At 38.3% G+C, this 22,319-nt stretch overlaps 2 protein-coding genes across 2 annotated transcripts; one reads left to right on the forward strand and one right to left on the reverse strand.

The window, feature by feature from the left end:
• Window positions 1-15,301: 15,301 nt before the first annotated feature.
• LOC145637379 (uncharacterized) lies at window positions 15,302-15,772 on the forward strand. The gene has a single exon (XM_081688823.1). It carries the CDS (start codon window positions 15,302-15,304, stop codon window positions 15,770-15,772), a length of 471 nt encoding a protein of 156 aa, XP_081544949.1.
• Window positions 15,773-16,463: 691 nt separating this feature from the next.
• Window positions 16,464-22,137, reverse strand: LOC145559654 (wall-associated receptor kinase-like 14). The gene is made up of 3 exons (XM_081621040.1): window positions 21,065-22,137; window positions 18,747-18,800; window positions 16,464-17,978 (listed from the first exon to the last, which is right to left on the reverse strand). The coding sequence occupies exons 1-3, from the start codon at window positions 21,783-21,785 to the stop codon at window positions 16,687-16,689; spliced, it is 2,067 nt and encodes a 688-aa protein (XP_081477166.1). The 5' UTR covers window positions 21,786-22,137; the 3' UTR covers window positions 16,464-16,686.
• Window positions 22,138-22,319: the final 182 nt, after the last annotated feature.

Here is a 22,319-nt window from a genome sequence, read left to right on the forward strand (position 1 = left end):
ATAATAATTAATTAGGAGTGAAAAGATCTGTTTCCCTGTGGAGTTCGACCCTACTTCCCTATCTACTTTAGTTAGAGGACTTAGGAATTACTTTTGATTAGGGGATACGAATTTACCCTGTCAAAATTTGGCGCCGTTGCCGGGGAAACGGTTTTATTTTTGTTTTCTGATTATATTTTTGTAGTCTAGATTATCCCCTTTTTGCCTCAGAGAACGTTAGTTCTTCGAGGCAATTCTCATATTTGCTTCTAGTTCTTGTTTATGCCCAGGTGTTCCAGATCAGGTTACATCCCATTCGATCCTGAGATCGAACGTTCCTTCCATAGACAGAAAAATCTCTACAAGCAAATCCTGGCGGATTCTGGTGATAATAACAATAATCACCGCGATCCTCCCTCTGATTCTAGTGACACAGATATTCCTTCAGATTCAGAATCAGAGATGACGGCCCAGAAGAAACTCAGTGACTACTTGCAACCGAAGCTCACAGATTTCCCGCACCTTACTCCCACTCCGGCTCTAGATGGAGTTCAATTTGAGATCAAGCCCCAATTTATCATTATGATAGAGAGGAAGCAGTTCAACGGAGCTAAGGGTGAAGATCCTAATCTTCACATCGCAGATTTCTACCAATATTGTAACACCATTAGACAAGCCGGGGTCACGCAAGACCAAATCAGGGATATTTTTTTTCCCTTTTCATTATGTGGCAAAGCAAAATTATGGTTTAATGGTTTGAATAGAACTGCACTTGGTATTACTGACTGGGAAACTCTTGCTTTGAATTTCTATAATAAATATTATCCTGCAGAGAGAACAGCGGTGCTAAGGAGTGCTATTCAGAACTTCGCTCAAGAGGCCGACGAAGCGTTATATGAGGCTTGGGAGAGGTTCAAGGACCTACAGAGAGAGTGCCCCCACCACAATCTAGCACAATGGCAATTGATCCAAGCATTCTATAATGGACTTGGAAATTCTTCTAGATTAGTGCTAGATTCGGCAGCTAGTGGGAGGTTTATGAATTTAAATGTGGATGATGCAGGACAGGTTATCGAAGACATGACAATACACAATTCCCAATATGGGAATCCGAGAGGGTTTGCAAATAAAGGAAAACATAGTGTCGATTCCGTATCCTTTTTGCAAGCTCAATTAACATCTATTTGTCAGAAATTAGATAATCTTACTGCTGCTCCTAACTCTGTAGCTAATGTTTCTGCTGTTGCTAACCATGAAGCTTTTTGTGAAAATTGTGGAATTATAGGTCATTGGGAGCAAGATTGTAGGAGCTCTATGGAACAAGTTAATGCCTTTCAAACCTATAGGCAGAATAACCCCTATTCCAATTCCTACAATGCCAGTTATAAAAATCATCCTTATCTTTTGTACCGGAGAACCAATGTACAAAATCCTCCACCTCCACAACAACCACAGCAGCAAACCCCACCACAGCAAAAATATTATCATCCAGCCAGAAAAACCAAGCATCACCCTCATCATCTTCCGACCCTGCCATGACAGAAATTATAGCAATGCTTGCCAACATGCAGAAGCATATGGAGAGTAGGGATGCGCAAATTGATTCTATCCTAGCCCATAATAAAATCATGGACAATCAAATTGCACAAATTTCATCTACCCTACAATCCCGTCAGCAGGGAGCTCTACCATCACAACCAATCCATCCTACAGATCATGCCAATGCAATCACTCTAAGGAGTGGTTCACATTATGATGGACCTCCTATGCCAAAGGAAGATAGACCAGTTCCTGATCTAGATTCCTCTATACCAAACGGTAATCCTGCTAGCCCTGCAGGGCTACAAATAGATACTAACCCTACTAATGTTTCTGTGCAGGGTAAATCGCAGGATAAGGGAGGAAATGTACAAAGCCCAGTTATCAAGCTTCCATTCCCTAATAGACATCTAAAGAGTAAGCTTGATAAACAATTAGGTAAGTTTTTAGAAGTCGTGAAAAACCTGCAGGTAACAGTTCCTTTTACTGACTTAATCACTCAAGTTCATGCTTATGCTAAATTTATGAAAGACATTCTGACTAGGAAAAGGGCCTTTAATGAAGTAGAAACTGTAGCTTTCACAGAGGAGTGTAGCGTTTTATTGTAAAACAAATCCCCTCCTAAATTAAAGGATCCCGGTAGTTTTTCTATCCCTTGTCATATTGGGAATGTTTTTATTGATAAAGCTTTGTGTGATTTGGGTGCTAGTGTCAGTGTCATGCCCTCGTCTGTCTACGCTAAACTTAATATGGGGGAATTAAAAGTTACTAATATAACTTTGCAAATGGCAGATCATTCGGTAAAATACCCCTTAGGTATTTTAGAGGACGTACTTGTCAGAGTTGGTAAATTTTTTATTCCTGTTGATTTTGTTGTTTTAGACATGGCAGAGGACACACAAATACCCATTATATTAGGTAGGCCCTTCCTCCATACTGCAGGAGCGATTATTGATGTTAAAAATGGTAAACTAACCCTTTCTGTAGGTGACGACAACGTTACTTTCAATTTAGGGAAGGTTTTGAAAGGGCCTATGCTAGAGGAAAATTGTTGCTACATTGATATAATTGATATAATGGATGATATTTGTGATGATAGCTTGCCACAGGTTCTTGCGAAGGATCCTTAAAGGAAGTTCTCTGCGGGAATTTATCTAGCGACAATGCAAGCATTTGGGGTAATGAGGTACAGGATATTGAAAAGGCTCTTTCCTTAAAAGAGTTAAGCCCCAAGGAATCAATGAAGGTAGTAAATTTAGTTCAGGAATCAAAACCTGCAGAGGTCAAAAAACCTGAGCTAAAACCTCTCCCTTCTCATTTAAAATATGTTTTTCTGGATGAACAAGAACTACACCCCGTGATCATCAGTACTACACTTACTGGCCTACAATCTTCCCAACTTCTAGGGGTTCTCAAAACCCATAAGAAGGCTATAGGGTACAATATTGATGATCTCAAGGGTATTAGCCCTGACTTTTGTATGCACAGGATACATCTAGAGGAAAATTACAAGCCCTGCATTCAACCCCAACGAGATTAAATCCCAACATGCAGGAAGTAGTCAAGAAGGAGGTGATGAAATTACTTGATGCAGGTATTATCTATCCTATTTCTGACTCCAAGTGGGTAAGTCCTGTGCAGGTAGTGCCAAAGAAAGGTGGGATGACTGTGATAACAAATGAAAAGAATGAATTAATTCCCACTAGAACTGTAACAAGGTGGCGTATGTGCATAGACTATCGTAGATTAAATATCGCCACTAAAAAGGATCACTTCCCTCTTCCCTTTATTGGTCAAATGCTTGAGAGGTTAGCCAATCATAAATTCTTTTGCTATTTGGATGGGTATTCGGGATTTTTTCAAATTCCGATTCACCCTGAAGATCAGGAAAAGACTACTTTTACATGCCCTTATGGCACTTTTGCATATCGTAGAATGCGCTTTGGTTTATGTAATGCACCCGCTACCTTTCAACGTTGTATGATGAGCATTTTTTCTGATTTCATAGAGTCTATTATGGAGGTCTTTATGGATGATTTTAGCGTATATGGTTCTTCATTTGATTCATGCTTAATTAATCTCGCTAAAATTTTGAAAAGATGTGAAGAGTGCAACTTAGTCCTTAATTGGGAAAAATGTCACTTTATGGTGACAGAGGGAGTAGTCCTAGGTCATATTGTATCTGATAAGGGCATACAAGTAGACAAGGCTAAAATATCAGTGATTGAGCAATTACCTCCCCCAGTTAATATTAAGGGAGTTAGAAGTTTCTTGGGTCATGCGGGGTTCTATCGCCGCTTTATCAAAGATTTTTCTAAAATTGCTAAACCATTGACACAACTTTTGCTCAAGGATGCCCCATTTATTTTTACTGACGAGTGTCTTGAGGATTTCAACAGGATCAAGCAGGCTTTGATATCGGCACCCATCATATGTGCTCCCGATTGGAACCTTCCTTTCGAGATCATGTGTGATGCAAGTGACTTTGCACTAGGAGCCGTGCTCGGACAGAGGAAGGACAAGGTTTTGCATGCTATTTATTATGCTAGAAAAACTTTGGATGAAGCCCAAGTCAACTATGCCACTACGGAAAAGGAGTTTCTTGCTGTTATTTATGCTTTAGAAAAATTTAGATCATATCTTGTTGGTTCTAAAGTTATTGTTTTTACTGATCATGCAGCATTGAAATATTTGATAGCTAAGGCGGAATCAAAGCCAAGGCTACTCCGTTGGGTTCTCTTGCTCTAAGCTTTCAACATAGAAATAAAAGATAAAAAGAGATTTCAACATAGAAATAAAAGATAAAAAGGGAGCAGAGAACGTAGTGGCAGACCACTTGTCACGTATCAGGTATGATGAGGGTAAGGATTCTTTACCTATAGATGATTCTTTCCCTGATGACAACCTATATGCAGTTGTAGAGCAACACCCATGGTATGCGGATTTTGCTAATTATTTAGTGGGTGGTACTCTACCTCCTGACCTGTCCTACCAACAGAAAAAGAAATTCCTTTCTGATGTCAAACATTATTTTTGGGATGATCCTTTTTTGTTTCGTGAGTGTGTAGATGGATTATTTCGCAGGTGTGTTCCCGAATGGGGTGCTCATGGCGTTCTTACCGCCTGTCATACCTCACCTTATGGAGGACATCACGGCCCCACTAAAACGGTGGCTAAGATTAGTGAGTCAGGTTTCTATTGGCCTACTATGTTCAAGGATGTTTACACTTTTGTGCAGGCTTGTGACTCTTGCCAGAGGACTGGCAACATTTCGCGGAGGCATGAGATGCCCCAAACCGGAATTCTTGAAGTAGAAATATTCGATGTTTGGGGTATTGATTACATGGGGCCGTTCCCATCTTCCAATGGGAATTGCTACATACTTGTAGCCGTCGATTATGTGTCTAAGTGGGTTGAGGCTATAGCTTCACCAACAAACGATGCCAAGGTAGTCACCAAGCTCTTCAAGAAGACCATATTTCCGAGGTTTGGCGTTCCACGGGCTATCATTAGTGATGGAGGTACCCACTTCCATGAAAGACAATTGGATAACCTCCTTAAGAAGTATGGCGTATATCACATAACCGGGCTTAGTTACCACCCTCAAACTAGTGGTCAAGTTGAGGTCTCTAATAGGGAAATCAAGGCGATCCTAGAAAAGGTAGTAGCCAAGTCAAGGAAAGATTGGAGCATGAAGCTCGATGACACACTTTGGGCATACCGAATAGCATTCAAGACACCAATTGGTACTTCACCCTATAGATTAGTTTATGGTAAGGCATGTCATCTTCCCGTGGAATTGGAGTACAAAGCTTTTTGGGCGATCAAGGAGCTTAATATGGACTCTAAGGTCGCGAGTAAGAAAAGACTCCTCTAACTCAATGAGTTAGATGAGTTTAGATTGTCAGCATATGATAATGCGCGAATCTACAAGGAGAAGACCAAGAAGTGGCATGACAAGAGGATCTTACCAAGAGAGTTTGCACCAGGTGATAAGGTTCTTCTCTTCAATTCTAGATTAAAGATTTTCCCAGGAAAGTTGAAGTCTAGGTGGTCCGGTCCCTTCACTGTCAAAAGGGTAAACAAATTTGGCTCGGTAGAGTTGGTCAATGACAAGGGTGAAGGGTTTAAGGTAAATGGCCAACGACTGAAGGTGTATCATGAGGGCGCTACTAGTAGAGATGTGGAGGAAACCTTCCTAACTCCACTTCCAACCTGAGCATCAAGGTGGTAAGAGGGTCGTGCGGGACCTAGATAAACCAGCGCTTTGCGGGAGGCAACCCGTATTTCTTGCTTTCTAGGCTAGTTTTTCTTTTTATCTATTTTTATTTTATTTCAGAGAGGCGAGGAGAGTGAAATTTTACCGTTTATAAGTGTTTTTGTACAGGTATAAGTTTAAGAGGTCAAAAGACTTAGAAGAATTTGAAGACGAAGAAAAGTAAAGGAAAACGACTGGGCACGGGCCCTATCGGGCGCGCAAGGAAGGTTAAAATTCGAGCCTTATTTCGCCCGATCGGGCGTGGCTGCCCGATCGGGCGCGAAAGGAGAGCTGGGAATCGAGGCTAATTTCGCCCGATCGGGCGCTCAAGTGCAGTTAGAAACTCGAGCAAATTTCGCCCGATCGGGCGCAAATCGAGTGAAGGAAAAGATATGTCAAGCGAAGCTTGCCTGATCGGGCGAGCCATAGGGCGAATTTTTCGTTCGTGTTCGCGCCCGATCGGGCGCGCAACTACGATTCTGAAATTTCAGATTATCCGCCCGATCGGGCGAGCCTCGCCCGATCGGGCGCGCCTATTTTTGGCCGTCCCCTTTAAGCTTCTCCTCTTCTTTCTTTCCTCACTTTCTTCTTATTTCATCTTCTTCTCCTTTACTTTCTCTCTCTAAAACCTCCATTTTTACACCTTCAAACTCACTTATTTTTCAAGATCTTCTCCAATCCTTCCATTAAAACTCAAAATTTTTTACATATTTCTAATCCTTTCATCTTTCTCTACAATCTACACCCAATTTCTACCATTTTCTCTCAATTTTCTCTAAACCCTAAGAGAGAGAAACCACCCAATTCCTACACTTTCTAATCTCAATGGCTTTCAAGAGATCAAGAACGGTAAGGGGGGAAGGCTCTAGGCAACAAGAGGCGAGAATCGACCCGGATTTTCAAATTTCGGGATGGGAGAGGGTGGTCATCACCACCCAAGAGCAAAAACAGAGGATGCTTAACCTCATCACGAGGCAGGTAATTCCCACTCGGTTCATTCATCACCCTACCCTTATTAGACTAGGAATTGATAAGCATGTAGAAAAATTATTCAAAGGAGTTGGCATGAGCGGTTTTTTAACATGCATTACGATACTTATGATTATTTAACCTTAAAATTCGTTTCTAGTTTTAATGTCATAAAATCAAATGCTTTAATTTCTCATGTTCAATTTCGTTTATTCAATAATGATGTTAGATTGACATTGAAAGAATTTGGTAAAATTTTTGAGTTGAAATCGGATAGGCCCCTTGAACCGCCCTAAGACAACATTGCCGTTGTCTATCAATCCCTTACGGGGGATCCCAATTTGAACCTCCAACATGTTAAAGGCACTTGGATACAACATCCCGTGCCAAAGATTTGGCAGCAGTTTGTTGGTCTTACCATTTTTGGAAGGCATGAACCCGCCAATGTTAGGCGGGATGAGCTTGAATTACTAGGGTCATACATGATCCCTAGGAGTGAAAAGCTCAATATAGTCCATAAAATGGCCAACCACTTCCAACGGGTGGCCAATGCGGCCGAGGCGGGTAGGTCTAGGGTACCCATTTACTTTGGTGGCATAGTTACACATATAGCGGTCAAACACCTTAGCTTTGTCCCTAACGATGATGGTAAGGTATCCGGCCCAACTATTATGGACCTACCCTATCTAGGTGGCCTTAATTGGGTTAATGTCATGGGAGGGGAGACTTGGTGGGTAATTCAACGGGAATCCGGTAGGAGAGATAATGCTTTCACTTTACCCTACCCCACCTTGACCAAATTTGAGAAGGGGAAGCCTTCTTACACTTTTGAGCTTAACGGTCAAGGTGAGGTGCAACCACCTCACCCTTCACCTCAACCCCATCACTCTCCCATTGACCACTCACCTCCTCACCATTCACCACATTATCCACCACCTCAACCCTTTACATACGATATTCCCACTTCCTCTACCAACTACAACATAGACCCCAACGCCCCTTATGACTTCTCGGCTTTTAGGAGCCAATTAGATCGGATTGAGACGGGGCAAGGGAGAATTGAGGGTTTGGTTAGAGATTTGGATACTAGAGTAGGGTCTCTAGATCGAAGGGTAGGGTACGTGGAGAGGAACCTAGGGAGGGGTTTATACCCCATGTATGATGACTACGCCCGTCGGGGGGCTATTCCCCCCGATTAACTTGTCCCTGATTGGTTCCAATATCCACAAGGTGGATATACGAACCCAAGTGCCTTTGGTACCTATGTCGACTACTCATCGGTCCATGGTTATGGGACCGATGTACCTTTTGGTGGGCTTGGGGGGAATTAGACCCTAACTACTTTGCAGGTGGTTCGGGTTATGGAGGTGGTGGCTCTAGCCATGGAGGAGTCGGTTCTAGCCACGGAGGGGGCTATTCGAGGATGGATGAGGATGAGGAGTAGGCTACTCTCCCAAGTCAATGAGGGCATTGCTTGATTTGGCTTGAGGGGGTGTTCTTTCACTTGGTAATTCTCTTCCTTTTCTCTCTTTATTTGCTTTCTAGTATAGTTTTTATTTGCTTTCTAGTGTAGTTTTTATTGCCTTCTTATATATGAAAAATACAAAAAAAAAATTGAAAAATAAAAAAAATTCAAAAATACGTTCCAATGAATTATGAATCATACTTCCCTGTGCCCCATACTTGAGAAAATTTATTTTGATTCTTGGTTATTGATAATGAGCATTGTGGATTTGTTGGTCATGATTTGAAGTTTAATTGCTTGGATTCCTAAACATGAGTCAATTTTGCCAACTATTTGTGAATATAGTGCTTGACTAGTTGATTTGGTTAGGAAATGTGTGATAGTTCCATAATTCCTGGTATGTCAATGAATTTGAGTATTGATTTGCAACTATGAGTAGTGTTTCATGACTTATTATTATGCACATGAGGAGGACGAAGGCGTTCATTCTTTTAGGTGGCCTTCAGAGTATTTAGATACATTTGTTCCCTTCTTGTTACCCATGTTGTTGCTTGTGCCCTTTTATTGTTTATTTAGCCACATTACGAGCCTATATGAGCCCATTGGTTACTAGTCCCAAGCTTGGTTTGGGGGAGCTATTAGTTGGTGAGATGAGGGAGTTGTGGTGTGCACATTATTTGCACAATGTGGGAATAAAAGAAGAGTGTTTGTTATTTGATTTTTGATTGGAAAATATTGATATGTTGTGTTTCAAAGTTGAAATTTCCAATATGAGTTAAAAAGAAAAAAAAATAAGCAAAAGAAAAAGTTTTATTAATGCTCAAATGTTCTATTTGAAGGTTGTTCAAAAGAAAAAAAAAAAAGAAGAAAAGAATGAGTTCAAAGTTTGTTTTTCACTCAAAGTTCTACATTATCATATTTTTATGAGTGAATTTTGTAAGTAATGGGTTTGTTTATGTTGTTTGGAGTTGTATTTGGTTGATTTTTATTGGAGTTAGTTATGTTGATGGAGATGTATGATCATCATTTGTTTTGATCATGGGTTTGTTAGGATTTGGCTCCCTTAATGCATAGCTTTTCTCTCACATAATCCCAAATTTATCCTACCTTTACCCTAGCCTTACATTACAAGCTTTAAAGACCTTCCGACCTTGTGCATAGAAGTTATGTAAATGTGAAAGTGTTGTTTATCAATGCAAGTTATGACTTGGCATATTTCGAGTCGACTAGTAGGATGAGCGTTCATTGTTTTTATACACACGAGAGTGTGAGTTGGGAGGGCATCGTTCACAATAAAGGGGTTGGTTGGAGAGCGATCGAGTACATCTTTTACTTGCCACATAAATGAGAGTTGAGTGTGTGAGCACTAGTCTTGAATTCTATATGCTCTTGTGGTTTGCTCTACTTGACAATTGGTTGGGGAGGAAGGGTGATTAGATGAATAAGATTGATTGATGTTGAAGCATGTTCATTAGATTTGCCTTGAATCGTTGGTTTTTTATTTGATTATTGGGGTGAAGTATGTTTTATATGTTCATTGATGAGCTCTTTGCTTAGGGACAAACAAAGGTTTGGCTTGGGGGAGTTTGATATGTCCATTTTATATAGTGTTTTACCCCCGTCCCTTGGTCGTTATTAGTAGTGTTTTTGGCTCTTTCGGGCCACTTTTATTACTAATTTGTGTGTTCTAGTGTTTTCGTAGTTTTAGTTGTATTTTACAGGAAATTGCACTCTTGGAGCATTTTCCCGGGCTTTATGGATCAACTACGGAAGCTAGAAGGACACGACCACTTTTGGAGCCCAAGATCGGTGAGAGCCGGTGATTAAGGGCTCGGTAATTGGGATCCCGAGGCATTTGGACCAAGTATTCAAGACCCGAGAGGAAATCCGGATTGGGCCGAGAAATCTAGCCCAATCGAAGTCCAAGCACAAGGAGAAGCAACCGCCCGATCGGGCAACCTCTAGCACGATCGGGCGCGGCAAGACTTTTGTGTTGTGCGTGCTAAGGCGCGCCCGATCATGCAAGCGTCTAGCACGATCGGGCGATGCTGCTTGGGAAGAACGCGAAGAAAAAGGCGCACCCGATCGGGCGGCCCTTCGCCCGATCGGGCGCGCGTTTTTAGAAGACCTGATTAAGTTTAGTTTTAAATCTTGTTTTAGGAAACGTTTAAGTACAATTTGGTACGGAATTTTTATATTACCTTCTTTCTTAGATTTTCTCTCTCTACTTAGTATTTTTCTCTCTCTTAAATTCTCTCTCAACTTTTGTTCTTAATTATTCCATTAATTTTAGATTTCTTTTTGGTAACAATTTCTTCTCTTTTAATTTCAGCTATTTTACTTGCTTCTTTGATTATGCCTTTATTTGATTATTTGATTAGTTTAGTTATGATGATGCGTGAGTAATTTCATTCTAGGGTTTATGGGGATCCATAATTAATATGAAGGGATAGTTTGTTATTATTGATTATTGATATTGCATGATAATTTCTTATTGAATTGTTTTAATTCTTTGCAATTAGATTATGAATCGAGCAGATGTAATTTGATTGTGAATGTTTAGCAATATTGAATTGATGAATCGAGCAGATGTTAATTTAATATTAAAGGCTATTTTCAATAGGAACTTAGATCTAGTAAATTGCGAGAGCATGTTGGATCTATGTTGATTAGTAAATTGCGAGAGCCTGTTAATCATGTTATTTGTGCATTGTTAATTATTATTAGTTACTTCGTTCTATCCCGGAATATTAATTGTTGGTGAACCTGTGACCCTAGGCTTCCTTATTATTATTTCTTTCCTCCCTAAACTTATTCTTCGTAGTATAGAATTTATTCCCAAAACTATTGGTTACTTAGATAATTTAGACTATAATAATTAATTAGGAGTGAAAAGATCTGTTCCCTGTGGAGTTCGACCCTACTTCCCTATCTACTTTAGTTAGAGGACTTAGGAATTACTTTTGATTAGGGGATACGACTTTACCCTGTCACACGGCTTATTGTTGATAGTGTGGGCAGCTCCCTTGTGCCAGAGACATATGGTATGACTTTACAGCGCAAAATTACATCAAACACTACATATGTGATTCCCATAAAATTTGATCAGATTGTTAAGGTGATAGATCGAATAGTGATATACATCACGAGACTAACAACTATCTGTGAGACGGACTACCCTCCCAAATTCAGAATCCTACATGATGGTAGACTAAGACATCTTTTACCTCAAGGTACATAATTGACTTTTAGAAATGCAATTGCTAGGAATAAATTTATGAGACTTCTTATAGAATTTCAGCGTTATATGTATGTACATAATTGTGATTTTGTGAACTGTCTAATGTCATGAGAAGTGGGTTCGTTTTTTATGAATAAATTTGTAACATCAAGTGATGTACTAGTCGAAAATTTTTTGCCTTGAAAATAATGGCACGGGAATCAAGGTGTTTCTAAGCATGCAAAATAAGACATTTTTAGTAATTTTTTTTCCAATATAATTTAGACTTTAAATTCAAAACCTTATCTGTACAATTTTTTTGGCTTGAAAATTAAATAATTATACATTAAAAACATCACGTGTCTCCCACATGTCGTCAACGTCAGATTCCGGTGGTCAACTCCCACTTTCTGACCACAAGGTCTCTTCTTAAAAGAAAAAATTGCTTATAAAATTCTTTCATGTCACTTTTAACATAAGATCCGTTCTCACAAGTGAACTTAAAAATTCTTTTTTGACAAAATTTTCATTTACTAATGTTGGTTACATAGAATACATACATCCATTAGAGCATCAACATTTATGGGGGTCTATAATTTTTCTCTTCTCACTTGGTGCATGGTCAGTGGATTTTGGCATCCAATTGTGCATGGGCCCACCCATAATATATTCCACCCCTACCATGAAAAAGAACAATAGCAAAATTCGATCACCCACCCCAGAATATAATCCCACTCCCACCATGTGTAGTAGTACTACTACGGGCTAACAACAATGCTATTTGACTAATTTGAGAAAGAACCAAAAGCAATATACTTGTAGATTTAGAAACAAAAAACAAGAAACAATAATTCATACTCCGTAAAAGAGTTTAATTACGGTATGTACCAAATGTTTCCTCCAAAAATTACTTCAAATATAATAGGATAAACATAATAAACAAGATGATTGGACATGAAAAATAGCAACCATTCGCATTAATGTCTATGAGATTGATCAGAGGACTGTAGGAACTGGAGTTGGCCAGTATTGGAGCTCAAGTTTTGGCGTAGGTCAGCAGGATGACTTTAAAAAACTCGGAGGCAATGTACCCAAAGACTTCAAGCACTTTGACCCCATATCGCACAAAAGCACCTCATCCTCACAAGTTACCAAATAAAGCAAACACTTATTACTTGGGTGCATCCCTATCACACGACTTGAACACCATCTTGAATTTGATCCCTCGCCACAATACTCTATGAAAATCTTGCTTAGACGACTGCCTACCTCATTATTATTCTCCTCAAGTACTTTGTTGAGATCCAGCTCTATATTTGTCATTGATATTGCCATACGCTTTCTTTCATAAGTCCTAGGGGAGTGTAACAAAGAATTGAAATCAAATTCAGGGGCGGACCGCTTTCTATCATTAGCCCTAGCCCCTAAGAGAGTACAACAAAGAATTGGAATCAAATTCAGGGATGGACCGCTTTCTATCCTTATCCCTATCCCTTTACCTATACTTATCCCCATCATCACTGATGGGGTAAAACAAAGAATCTAATGTTAAAATCAATCGGCCTGGCCTTCACATTCTAAGAGGGTTTTTCCTCGAAAAGGTAATGGTACAATTCTTGCATCAAGAGTGCCACTCGAGTTAGGAGTGACATCGAATGGATTGAATATTCCAAAATATGAAGCGTAGCGAAGACAAACCATCCCCTTACAAAGCAAACCTAGAAAAGGCACATTATAGGAATCAAAATAGGTACGTGCTAGAGATGGCAATAGATCGGATTTGGATCGGGTGGAGCTTCACCCGCATCCATCCATTATCCTAATTGCTCCATCCACATCCATCTGTCATCCGCTTCACCCATCATCCATATCCGTTCGTCCATCATCCGCGGATGAAACGGGTGGAGCGGATGACAAATGGATGAGTACTACAATGAAAAAAAAAAAATCACATAAACTTTAATTTTCGTTTATTTATATAATAATTTTTTTTAATTTATTAATAAAAAAGAAATAATAACAACATATTGTTTGAAAAATTAATTTACAACAAAAAAAAAGACAAGTAATTTCTTGCACATTCTATATTTTATTAGTAAAATTCTTTGATTAAAAATTTAATATATGTTAAACGGATAGGTGGATGGTTAGCGGGTGAAAAAAATATCATCCACATCCGATCCGATCCATCATCCGCTTCATCCGTCACCCGCTTCTCATCCATTTAATTCGGGTTTTCGTCCATTTATTTTAAGCGGGTGGAGCGGGTTAGCGGATATCCACTTAATATTGCCATCCGCCCTCAAAGGCAAAGGGACTTTGAGATCAATACATTTCCATTGGAAATCCTCAGAACAAAAAACAATCAAGTTAAAATTTTTGAAAGGATCATCCTCTTTTATATTGTACCTCTTAGGTATAGGATGAACAGCCACAACCCTAAACCTGTAATCGATACGACTTTTGTAGTCATTATAATAAAGATCTTCACACAACAAAGTAGCCCAAGATAGCTCGGGATCATGAGGCGAAGGAGTCAAGGGAAGAACAACCCATTGCTTAGTTAGCGGATTGCATATATAGTATTGCTTATGATTAGTAAGATCTAAACATAATACCAAGTCCTTGAATGCCGCAACAACCTTCACCGGACAAGGAAGACAATTGTTGAGATTAAATTTAGGAGAACTAAATACCTTATGATTTAGGGAATTGGTCTCCTTTGAGTGATCATTGGCATCATCCTTGGTTTCGAGTCGAATTGTCGAATAAAAGCCTAGAAAGGTCCATGGTAGTTGTTGTTGTAAAAGGGGTTGTTGCCTTTTCTTGTGGTTAAGGAATTGAATCAGAAATTTAGGGTTGGATAGTAGAATTAACCAACGCTTGCATACAAATTTGCATGTAATTATGGTTTCTTAAGAGAAAAGTCTAACAAAAATCTCAATCAATAACTTATCATCAAGATCATTGATTGTGGTTGGCTTTTTTTCCATGACGACCTCTACATCCATAATAGCACTGCTCGTATATTGGGTTGGAAGAAGAATATCGAGATTTTTTTTTTTTTTTTTTTTGAATGGAGAATATCGAGAATTTTGGCTTGGGGTAAATTTATTGTTTTGTAAGTATTTATAGATGCAGATCAAAAGAAAAGTAGGGTTTTCTTTTTCCTTTTTTTTTTTTTTTTTTTTTTAAATTGTACTCAAGTAAGGTAAGGTTCTTCACCCAAAAAAAAATGAAGATAAAATTGTTTAATTTTATTTTGGAAATTTTGCAAAAAAAAAAAAAAAAAAAAAAAAAACACGTTTTTCCATCTTAATCTTATTATGAAAATTTGAAAGTAACGTTTTTTATTTTTTATTTTTTTTTTTGAATAACAAAAGTAACGTTTTTTAATAGATAGTATAGATATAGATTTCATGATAAAGAGTTTTGCACTATGGCCTATTAAAAAAAATATTCAGTAAAAATAAGTTCAGTTCAGTAATTACAAATAAGTTCAATATAGTAAAATTCAATATCTTAAAAGAAGAAATATAATAGAAAATCAATAAAAATAATACTCGTAATTAATTTCAATTTAGTAAAAATAATTTAAGTTCTACAATTTTTTTGTAATAATAATTAATTTCAATTCAGTAAAAATAATTTAAGTTCTACAATTTTGTAAAAATAATTTTAATTCAAAAATAATAAGGTGAACCGGTGAAGTGAATGGAGCCTACGAGTAGTAGACTAGTAGACATGGACAAATGATATCCTCAACTTGAGGCAACTCAATACACACTTTTAAACCGCAAAAAATATTAGCCATTTCACTTCCCTTTCCACCAACACAACACCACCAGAAGAAAATAAGGCAGGAAAAGCCATGGCATCCACAGCCTCATTAGTTCATCCCCATCAGCTAGTCCGCAACTCTCTCACCTCCTCCACCACCACCACCCCCCCACCACGCGCAACGGCGCATATACCATCAGCTACCCGTAGAGGCTGCCTTATCTTCACCGCAACAACGGTGCTGACAGCAGTCGACTTACCATCAGCCAATGCCAAGGACATTCCATTGTTCGGGCTGCGAAAGAAGCTGGAGCAGGCAGAGGAGATAGTCAAGGAAGGCTTCGAAACAGTCGAGAAAGGGATCGACACAGTCGAGTCAGGGATCGAATCAGCTGAGAAGGGAGTTGTTGCTGCAGAGAAAGGGATTGAAAGTGCAGCTGAGAGTGTGAGTTTTAGTGGGTTAGCTCAAGCTGGAGTAGTTGCTGGAGCTGAATTTTTAGGGGTACTAATTGCTACTTCTATTGTTAATAGCATTTTGGGTTCTCAGCCTCAAAAAACCTGATTTTTGTCAGTGTTAGTAAAATTCTGTACTGTATTACTTACTGTATGAGAGTTGTAATGTTACTGCCAACATATTACAAACGATATATCATAAACTTCACTAATTTCACCTACTTAAGTAGTTGAATTTATTTTTGTATTTATTTGGATTTCAATTGATTTACTTTGATTATATTCGCTTGTAGTTGATAATGTGACAGATAGCAAACATCCCCATCAGATTAGCTGATGTGATTAAAGAATTTCTTTCGAAACTTCAAGATTTCTTGCATATTCTGTATGAATTATGATAAGTTTTGCTGACACTTTACAAGCTGTTATGAGCTTAATTAAGTTTAGCCGGCCTGTTAAAACAGACCAAACCGACCAGAAACTTGGTTTTACGACTAAAAGACGGCTAAAGGAGATACCTGACCCAAACAATGACATAAACTAGACCACAGGTTGACAATTTTGGTAAGATCATAGCATTGTAAAATTGGCTTTGTTTAGTAGAGACTTAACTGACGCCCATATAAATAGTCCCCTGTTCTGCAGTATTGTAACAGTTTTCACCCTTTGGAAAAGAATTGGATATGGAAATCACTTATGCCATCATTAAAAGACGACTCAAAGGGGACTTAAATTTCATAAAAAAGATAACTTTAGGGCCAAAAATTGTGGCAGGATCATAAGAGTGTAAGGGGACACAGTCGCGCGTAAATGATTCCTTGACATATACAGCACTAACAGCAAGACATCCTAAACTATAATGTGTACACTTTGTTTCAATTGCTTCACAGTTCTACATATGTACCACCGCCTTTGTGGACATTAAGAAGGAAAACAACAAGGGCTATTAATATAAGCAACAAAATTTACTAGTTTATGCACATTGTACGACGACAGAGTCAAGATTACTAATTTTAGTCAAGCTTACTGAATTACATTACCCAACAAGCTGTTTGTTGAAGGTGAGCTTTGTTCACTAAACCAACCATCATGAACTGATACTGGTGAACTATCTTTTCCCTCCTCCAATGAAGCCAGGTGATCAATACCTTTCTGTGGAACGACAAGTCTCTGGCTTCCTACTACCCTCTTCATTGATAAACCACCAAATGATCTCTCACTCCCATTAAATGGCGAGGAGCAAGAAGATGCAACCGATGATGCCATGCACACATTCTCCTCCATAGAGGCCCACCCACTTTGCCTAATTTGCTCTAATTCATGAGCAACTTCCATCATTGTTGGTCTCATGTCTCTGTGATAGGCTAAACATCTAAAAGCAAGCTCTGCCACCTTGTGAACAGATGCAAGAGTCCAAGCATCCCTGTGCAGCTCAAGATATGGATCAATTATCTCGTCAATGCGTCCTTTTCCTATCCTATCAACAGCAAGGGCAGCCAAATTGATCTCAGTATGAGGTCGACTAAAATCCACCACCTTCATTGCAGTTATAATCTCCACTAAAACTACCCCAAAACTGTAAACATCACTTTTGTCAGAAAGATGGTAGTTCTGATGGTATTGAGGATCAACGTATCCTGGAGTCCCTTGAGGAGCAGTTGAAATATGCGATAATTCCATCATCCCCAGTCTAGAAAGTCCAAAATCTGCGACCTTTGATTGATACTTGAAATCTAGTAGTATGTTGCTTGATTTTATGTCTCTGTGGTATATCGGAGGATGAATGGCAGAGTGAAGATAGGAAATTGCTTGGGCAGTTTCTGAAGCAATGGTAAGGCGTACTGTCCAAGGAAGGGCCTTTCCACTTTCTCTCTCTCTCTGTAGATGCTCAGAAAGAGTTCCATTGGGCATATATTCATACACAAGTATCTGTTCGCCGCCCTCTATGCAACAACCAAGAAGACGGACAAGGTTTGGATGACTGACAGAGGATAGGAGTTTAATCTCATTCATGACTTGCTCTATACTATCAGGGTCCCGATGTTTGATCTTTTTGATAGCCACATAGTCATTGTCATGAAGTCTTCCAGCATAAACTGTACCATATGCACCAGTGCCTAACCTTTGCTTTTCAGAAAAGCCATTTGTGGCTCTCTCAATCTCCTTGTAAGGGTACAGAGGAACAGGAGTGTTGCCAGCAGCATCTGAAAGAAGACGCCTTGCACTCATCCGACTTTTCTGATGAGCAGAACGATGACGACAAAAGTAGCAAATACCAGCCAAGATTGCCATGGAAGCAGCACCAGCAGCAATGCCTTTTCAACATTGAAAAGATGCAACAAAATCAGCAATTTAGTTGTACATGATATATTTCATTAAAAAAAAAAAAATATCACTTTGTATGCCACTTTAAAAGTGAATATGGAGAGACATTACATGGACACAATGTAACCACTATTACTATACTATGGCTGTAGACTACAAGAATTCAGACCTGTAAAAGGTTTCCCAGAGAACAATACCACCAAAGGAAACCAGATCCCCATAGCATTAATTGGTTTCTTAGTTACTATAGATGAACATTGTTCAAGACGTTGAAATCAGCAGTAGCTTTCAAACCATGAACAACCCCTTCACTACTTCCACCCACTTCTTATGAAAAGATCAAAATGAATGGAAACAAGCTCAATAAGAACTACAAAAAAACTGACAAATCAAGAGTTTTCCAACGGGTAGAGGTGTGTTTATGTGTGTAACACTGCATTGTGTGTTATGCCAAAGATATGTTGTAGTAAAGCCACACTGTGAATACGAAGTCCACAAAGTGACCAATAGTATGATTTGTCTAATGATTTTCTCTGATTAAGCTAAAAGACATACTAGTGCCGTAGTACTTAAGCCTAAAGAGTATGCACTATGTAGATATTGGCAAAAAGTACAAATATGTCTGTTGAAGAAAGATCAAGATTTTAGCAGAAGCCCACAAATTTAACTATTCACCGTCTATGAAGCTGGAAAGATAGAAAGAAAGAGGGAAAAACATGATAACATAGACTGTAAATGCCAATGTGTAGATGGAATACCTCCAATAAGAACAGGAATTTTAATTCCATCTTTCTGAAGGACTGCAACTGAATCTGTTCAGAGGCCAAAGAAAAGAAGGTCAGATAACAACCAATTGAACGCACACATAATAAGATGTAACACACACAGATATAAAAGATATAAACCCAGCATCAACAATCTCAAGTCCAACTAATTATAGACATAAAATTTCCCCTTCGGACAAGATAGAGTTCGATTTTACAAATGAATTACAAGTAAGAAAATGCCATGAATAAGAATAATGGCAGCATGTATTTAAATTATTTTTTTTAAAAAAAAATTTCCATAAATTAGAATCGCCCAGGTCCGGGGAAGTGTCCCCCAAATTAATCCACTTTTCGATCCAGGAGCCACTCCATCCTGATGAGGTTGAGGTTTCAGAAGCATTCATCGAATCCAATAATGACAGCATGGATGTAGTGGGAAAAAAACATACATTATAAGTATCTTGTTATTCACTAGGAATCCCATACAGCAACCAATTTGTTCACAGTATCTTGCTGCTCAAGTCCCCGTGAGTTAAATAACAAAACTTATTCTATTCAAACTAGATTGAGTTTTCTATTCCTTTTTCCTTGCCAATATCCATAAGACCAGCCCCCTACACTATCCTATGTTCACATGAAAAAAACTTTGTCTCTCAGATAAAACGGGTGTGCATTTCTTGTTTCCTTATTTCTCCACTATCTCAATATATTTTTACTTGAACAAGAAAGAGCCAGTCTTTAAGACAAGCTGCTAAGTGCTAACAGCTAATACAACCGAAAACAGTTGGAGCAACTGCAACAATTTTTCTAGAATTACAAACATGGACTATCTCATTTAGTTACAAATGGTTGAATGAACAAAATTGTGTATGTAGTTTTATCTGCCATGTCCCATTTGAATGTCTGACGCATTTTATATCTCATGTACTTTTTTTCCATCATGGCTAATTACATTGGTTGTTTGATTGAACATGGAAGTCAAGGAAAGAAAACACGTGCATTACTGATGCATTATTATATACACCAACAGTTTCAGGCATTCTATGTAAATTACATACAAATGAATAATTCTGCCTTATATATGATCTTGTTCTAGTCATAAGTGACACAGTTACGAAATAACTCTACATTACCCCTCAGTAACTAGATTCCGAAGTTTAGCTTTAAATGTTGTAAGCTAAATTTAAGGAGCCATTATCAGCTCAAGTAATATTAACCAGAGTCCACAGTCTAACCCAAATAAATCTCTAATCCAATGATATTGGATTTTAGCATTTTCCTCACTAAATAGTCCAGAAAATAACCCCTAAAAATTTGAAGGTAACATATAAGAAATCTCTTAGGTCCCTAGTCCAAACAAGTATGCCATGGACCTTTATTTGATTGCACCAGGGCTTTTTTTGCCACTACAAGACAACACAATTAAACGTAAACAGAAATTTGCACAAAGACTTATATGAGCTAGTATACATTGTTTAATGTTCAAAACCTATCCTCTTCATCCTAAACAAACCAAACTGGCACTTAATTCATTTTCTATTATCCTATCTCATTTTTTTTTCTCTTAGATATGGCTGGAATACATTACACATCCGATGGAAAGTCAATAGAGGTTTCGAAGTAGCCCACGGAACATAACTATAATAATATGTAATAACGATATCAAAATGTTTTCATACCTTAGGTTATAGTCAATGATAAAAGTACATGAATGAATCCCCACATTTTTGAACACTCAAGGCTCTCTTTGACTATTCAAAATAAATCATTTGCTAATGTCAATCCCCAACAATATATTACAACGTATTAATCAATTAATTAAACAACTAGACACCAAACCCGGTCCATGTGCTTTTAGTAACCCATCAACTTCGTAGAAATCTCCATCAAAGAAACTTTTCAATGGTTTCATTTTACAACAATATCTTATGTATCTACTAGTACTAAACTACTAATTATCATATCCTATTAGGCGGTCGACGCAAAATCTTCATTTTATTAATCTAACCTTAGTCAATTTTGTCCAATCCCTTCCTATGACTACAGCAACTTAGCTGCTCATTACCACTCAAAAAACACCCAACCTCATCAACTCGCAACACACAAAACAAAATCAATGGATAACCTAATTATACTTCCTCCGTTTCTTAATACTCGCAAAACTTCAACTACTCTTCACGCTTGTCAATACACAATCTCAATCATTAACAACAAAACAGATCAATATGAAAAACAATATAAATAACAATATTTAACAATAACCATGAAATGCAAATATAATATAAAGTTTAATAATATAACCCACTAACCATTGCGGCAACCATCGCCGTTGACAAACCCATCACCGGAAAACCCAGGATTACACTGGCACCGGTAACCGGAAGCTCCAACAGTACTACAATTTGCGTTCTGATCACACTGACACGTGCCGGTCAGCCACCAACTGACCTGAACAGCTTGAAACTCCAGAAAAGCATCGGAATTGCTATCTCCGGCGACAGAATTTTCGATAACAATCGACGAAAACAACGATTGACAACCAGTATTACTAACATCCTCGTACCTTAAAATCCCACCTCCTCCAATCGGATGTTCAGCAGCATAACAACTCATATTCTCTCTCTTCTTTTCACACTGATTAAACCTACCCTCAATCAAACTCGCCGGAATTACACACCCATTTAACGGCGTACTACAGTTTTGTAATAGCAACCCATTTTGAGCAGTTAAAGCGTAGTTTCTTCCAAATAATTTCTGGGTTTCATTCATCGGACGACTGCAATTTGGAGAGAGATTAAGTAGAATAGAATTCCATGTTAAATTTCTGATATCAAAACCCTTGAACTCCATTTTTCCGTCGGATTTACAATCCAATTGAAACTCGCAATCATGGGAGAATCCAAATGGGTAATTTACTGCTTTACCATGGCATGATCTGCTGCAATTTGACGAATTTTCGATCGATTTTGCTAATGGAAAACAGAAACCCAGAAAAATTAACAGTCTATAAAGCAACAACATCATCTTCATCTTGGATTTCAACTCTATATTGTTCAAATTTTGGGTTCTTCAATGCAATTTAGAATGATAAATATTCGATTCTTTCGAGTGACAGAGAAGTAAAAGCGCATGTAAGAAGCCGTTGAGAAGATCAACTACAACATTAAATTCAGCTCCGTAGAAATTTCTGTGAGTGTATTTAATGGAAAGAGGGAATTAAAAGCAATTGAATCAATGTAAGCAACTACCAATTTTTTGCAGAGTAAGAATCAACGAAGTTGTAGAAGTGAGAATATTGTTTTATTAAAAGTATTAGATAAAATTGTAACTGGGATTTTTCTGTAATTTGTGGATGATTATTGGGGGAAACTGGAAATGAAATTGATGATAGAAAGGAAAAAAGAAAGAGAAAGAGAAAGAAAAAGAGGAGAGAGAAGAAAAGTAAGACCGTCTGTTTGACGCAGAGTGGGGACGCGGGATTAAGGGTGATTGGGTACGTAATAAAGGAGTAGAGAAATCAGAAATGTGGTTTTGGTTGGTTATTTCATTTACAATTTTGCCCCT

Source organism: Chenopodium album, chromosome 1, assembly GCF_948465745.1.
Source record: "Chenopodium album chromosome 1, dcCheAlbu1.1, whole genome shotgun sequence".
Lineage (NCBI taxonomy): Eukaryota > Viridiplantae > Streptophyta > Magnoliopsida > Caryophyllales > Amaranthaceae > Chenopodium > Chenopodium album.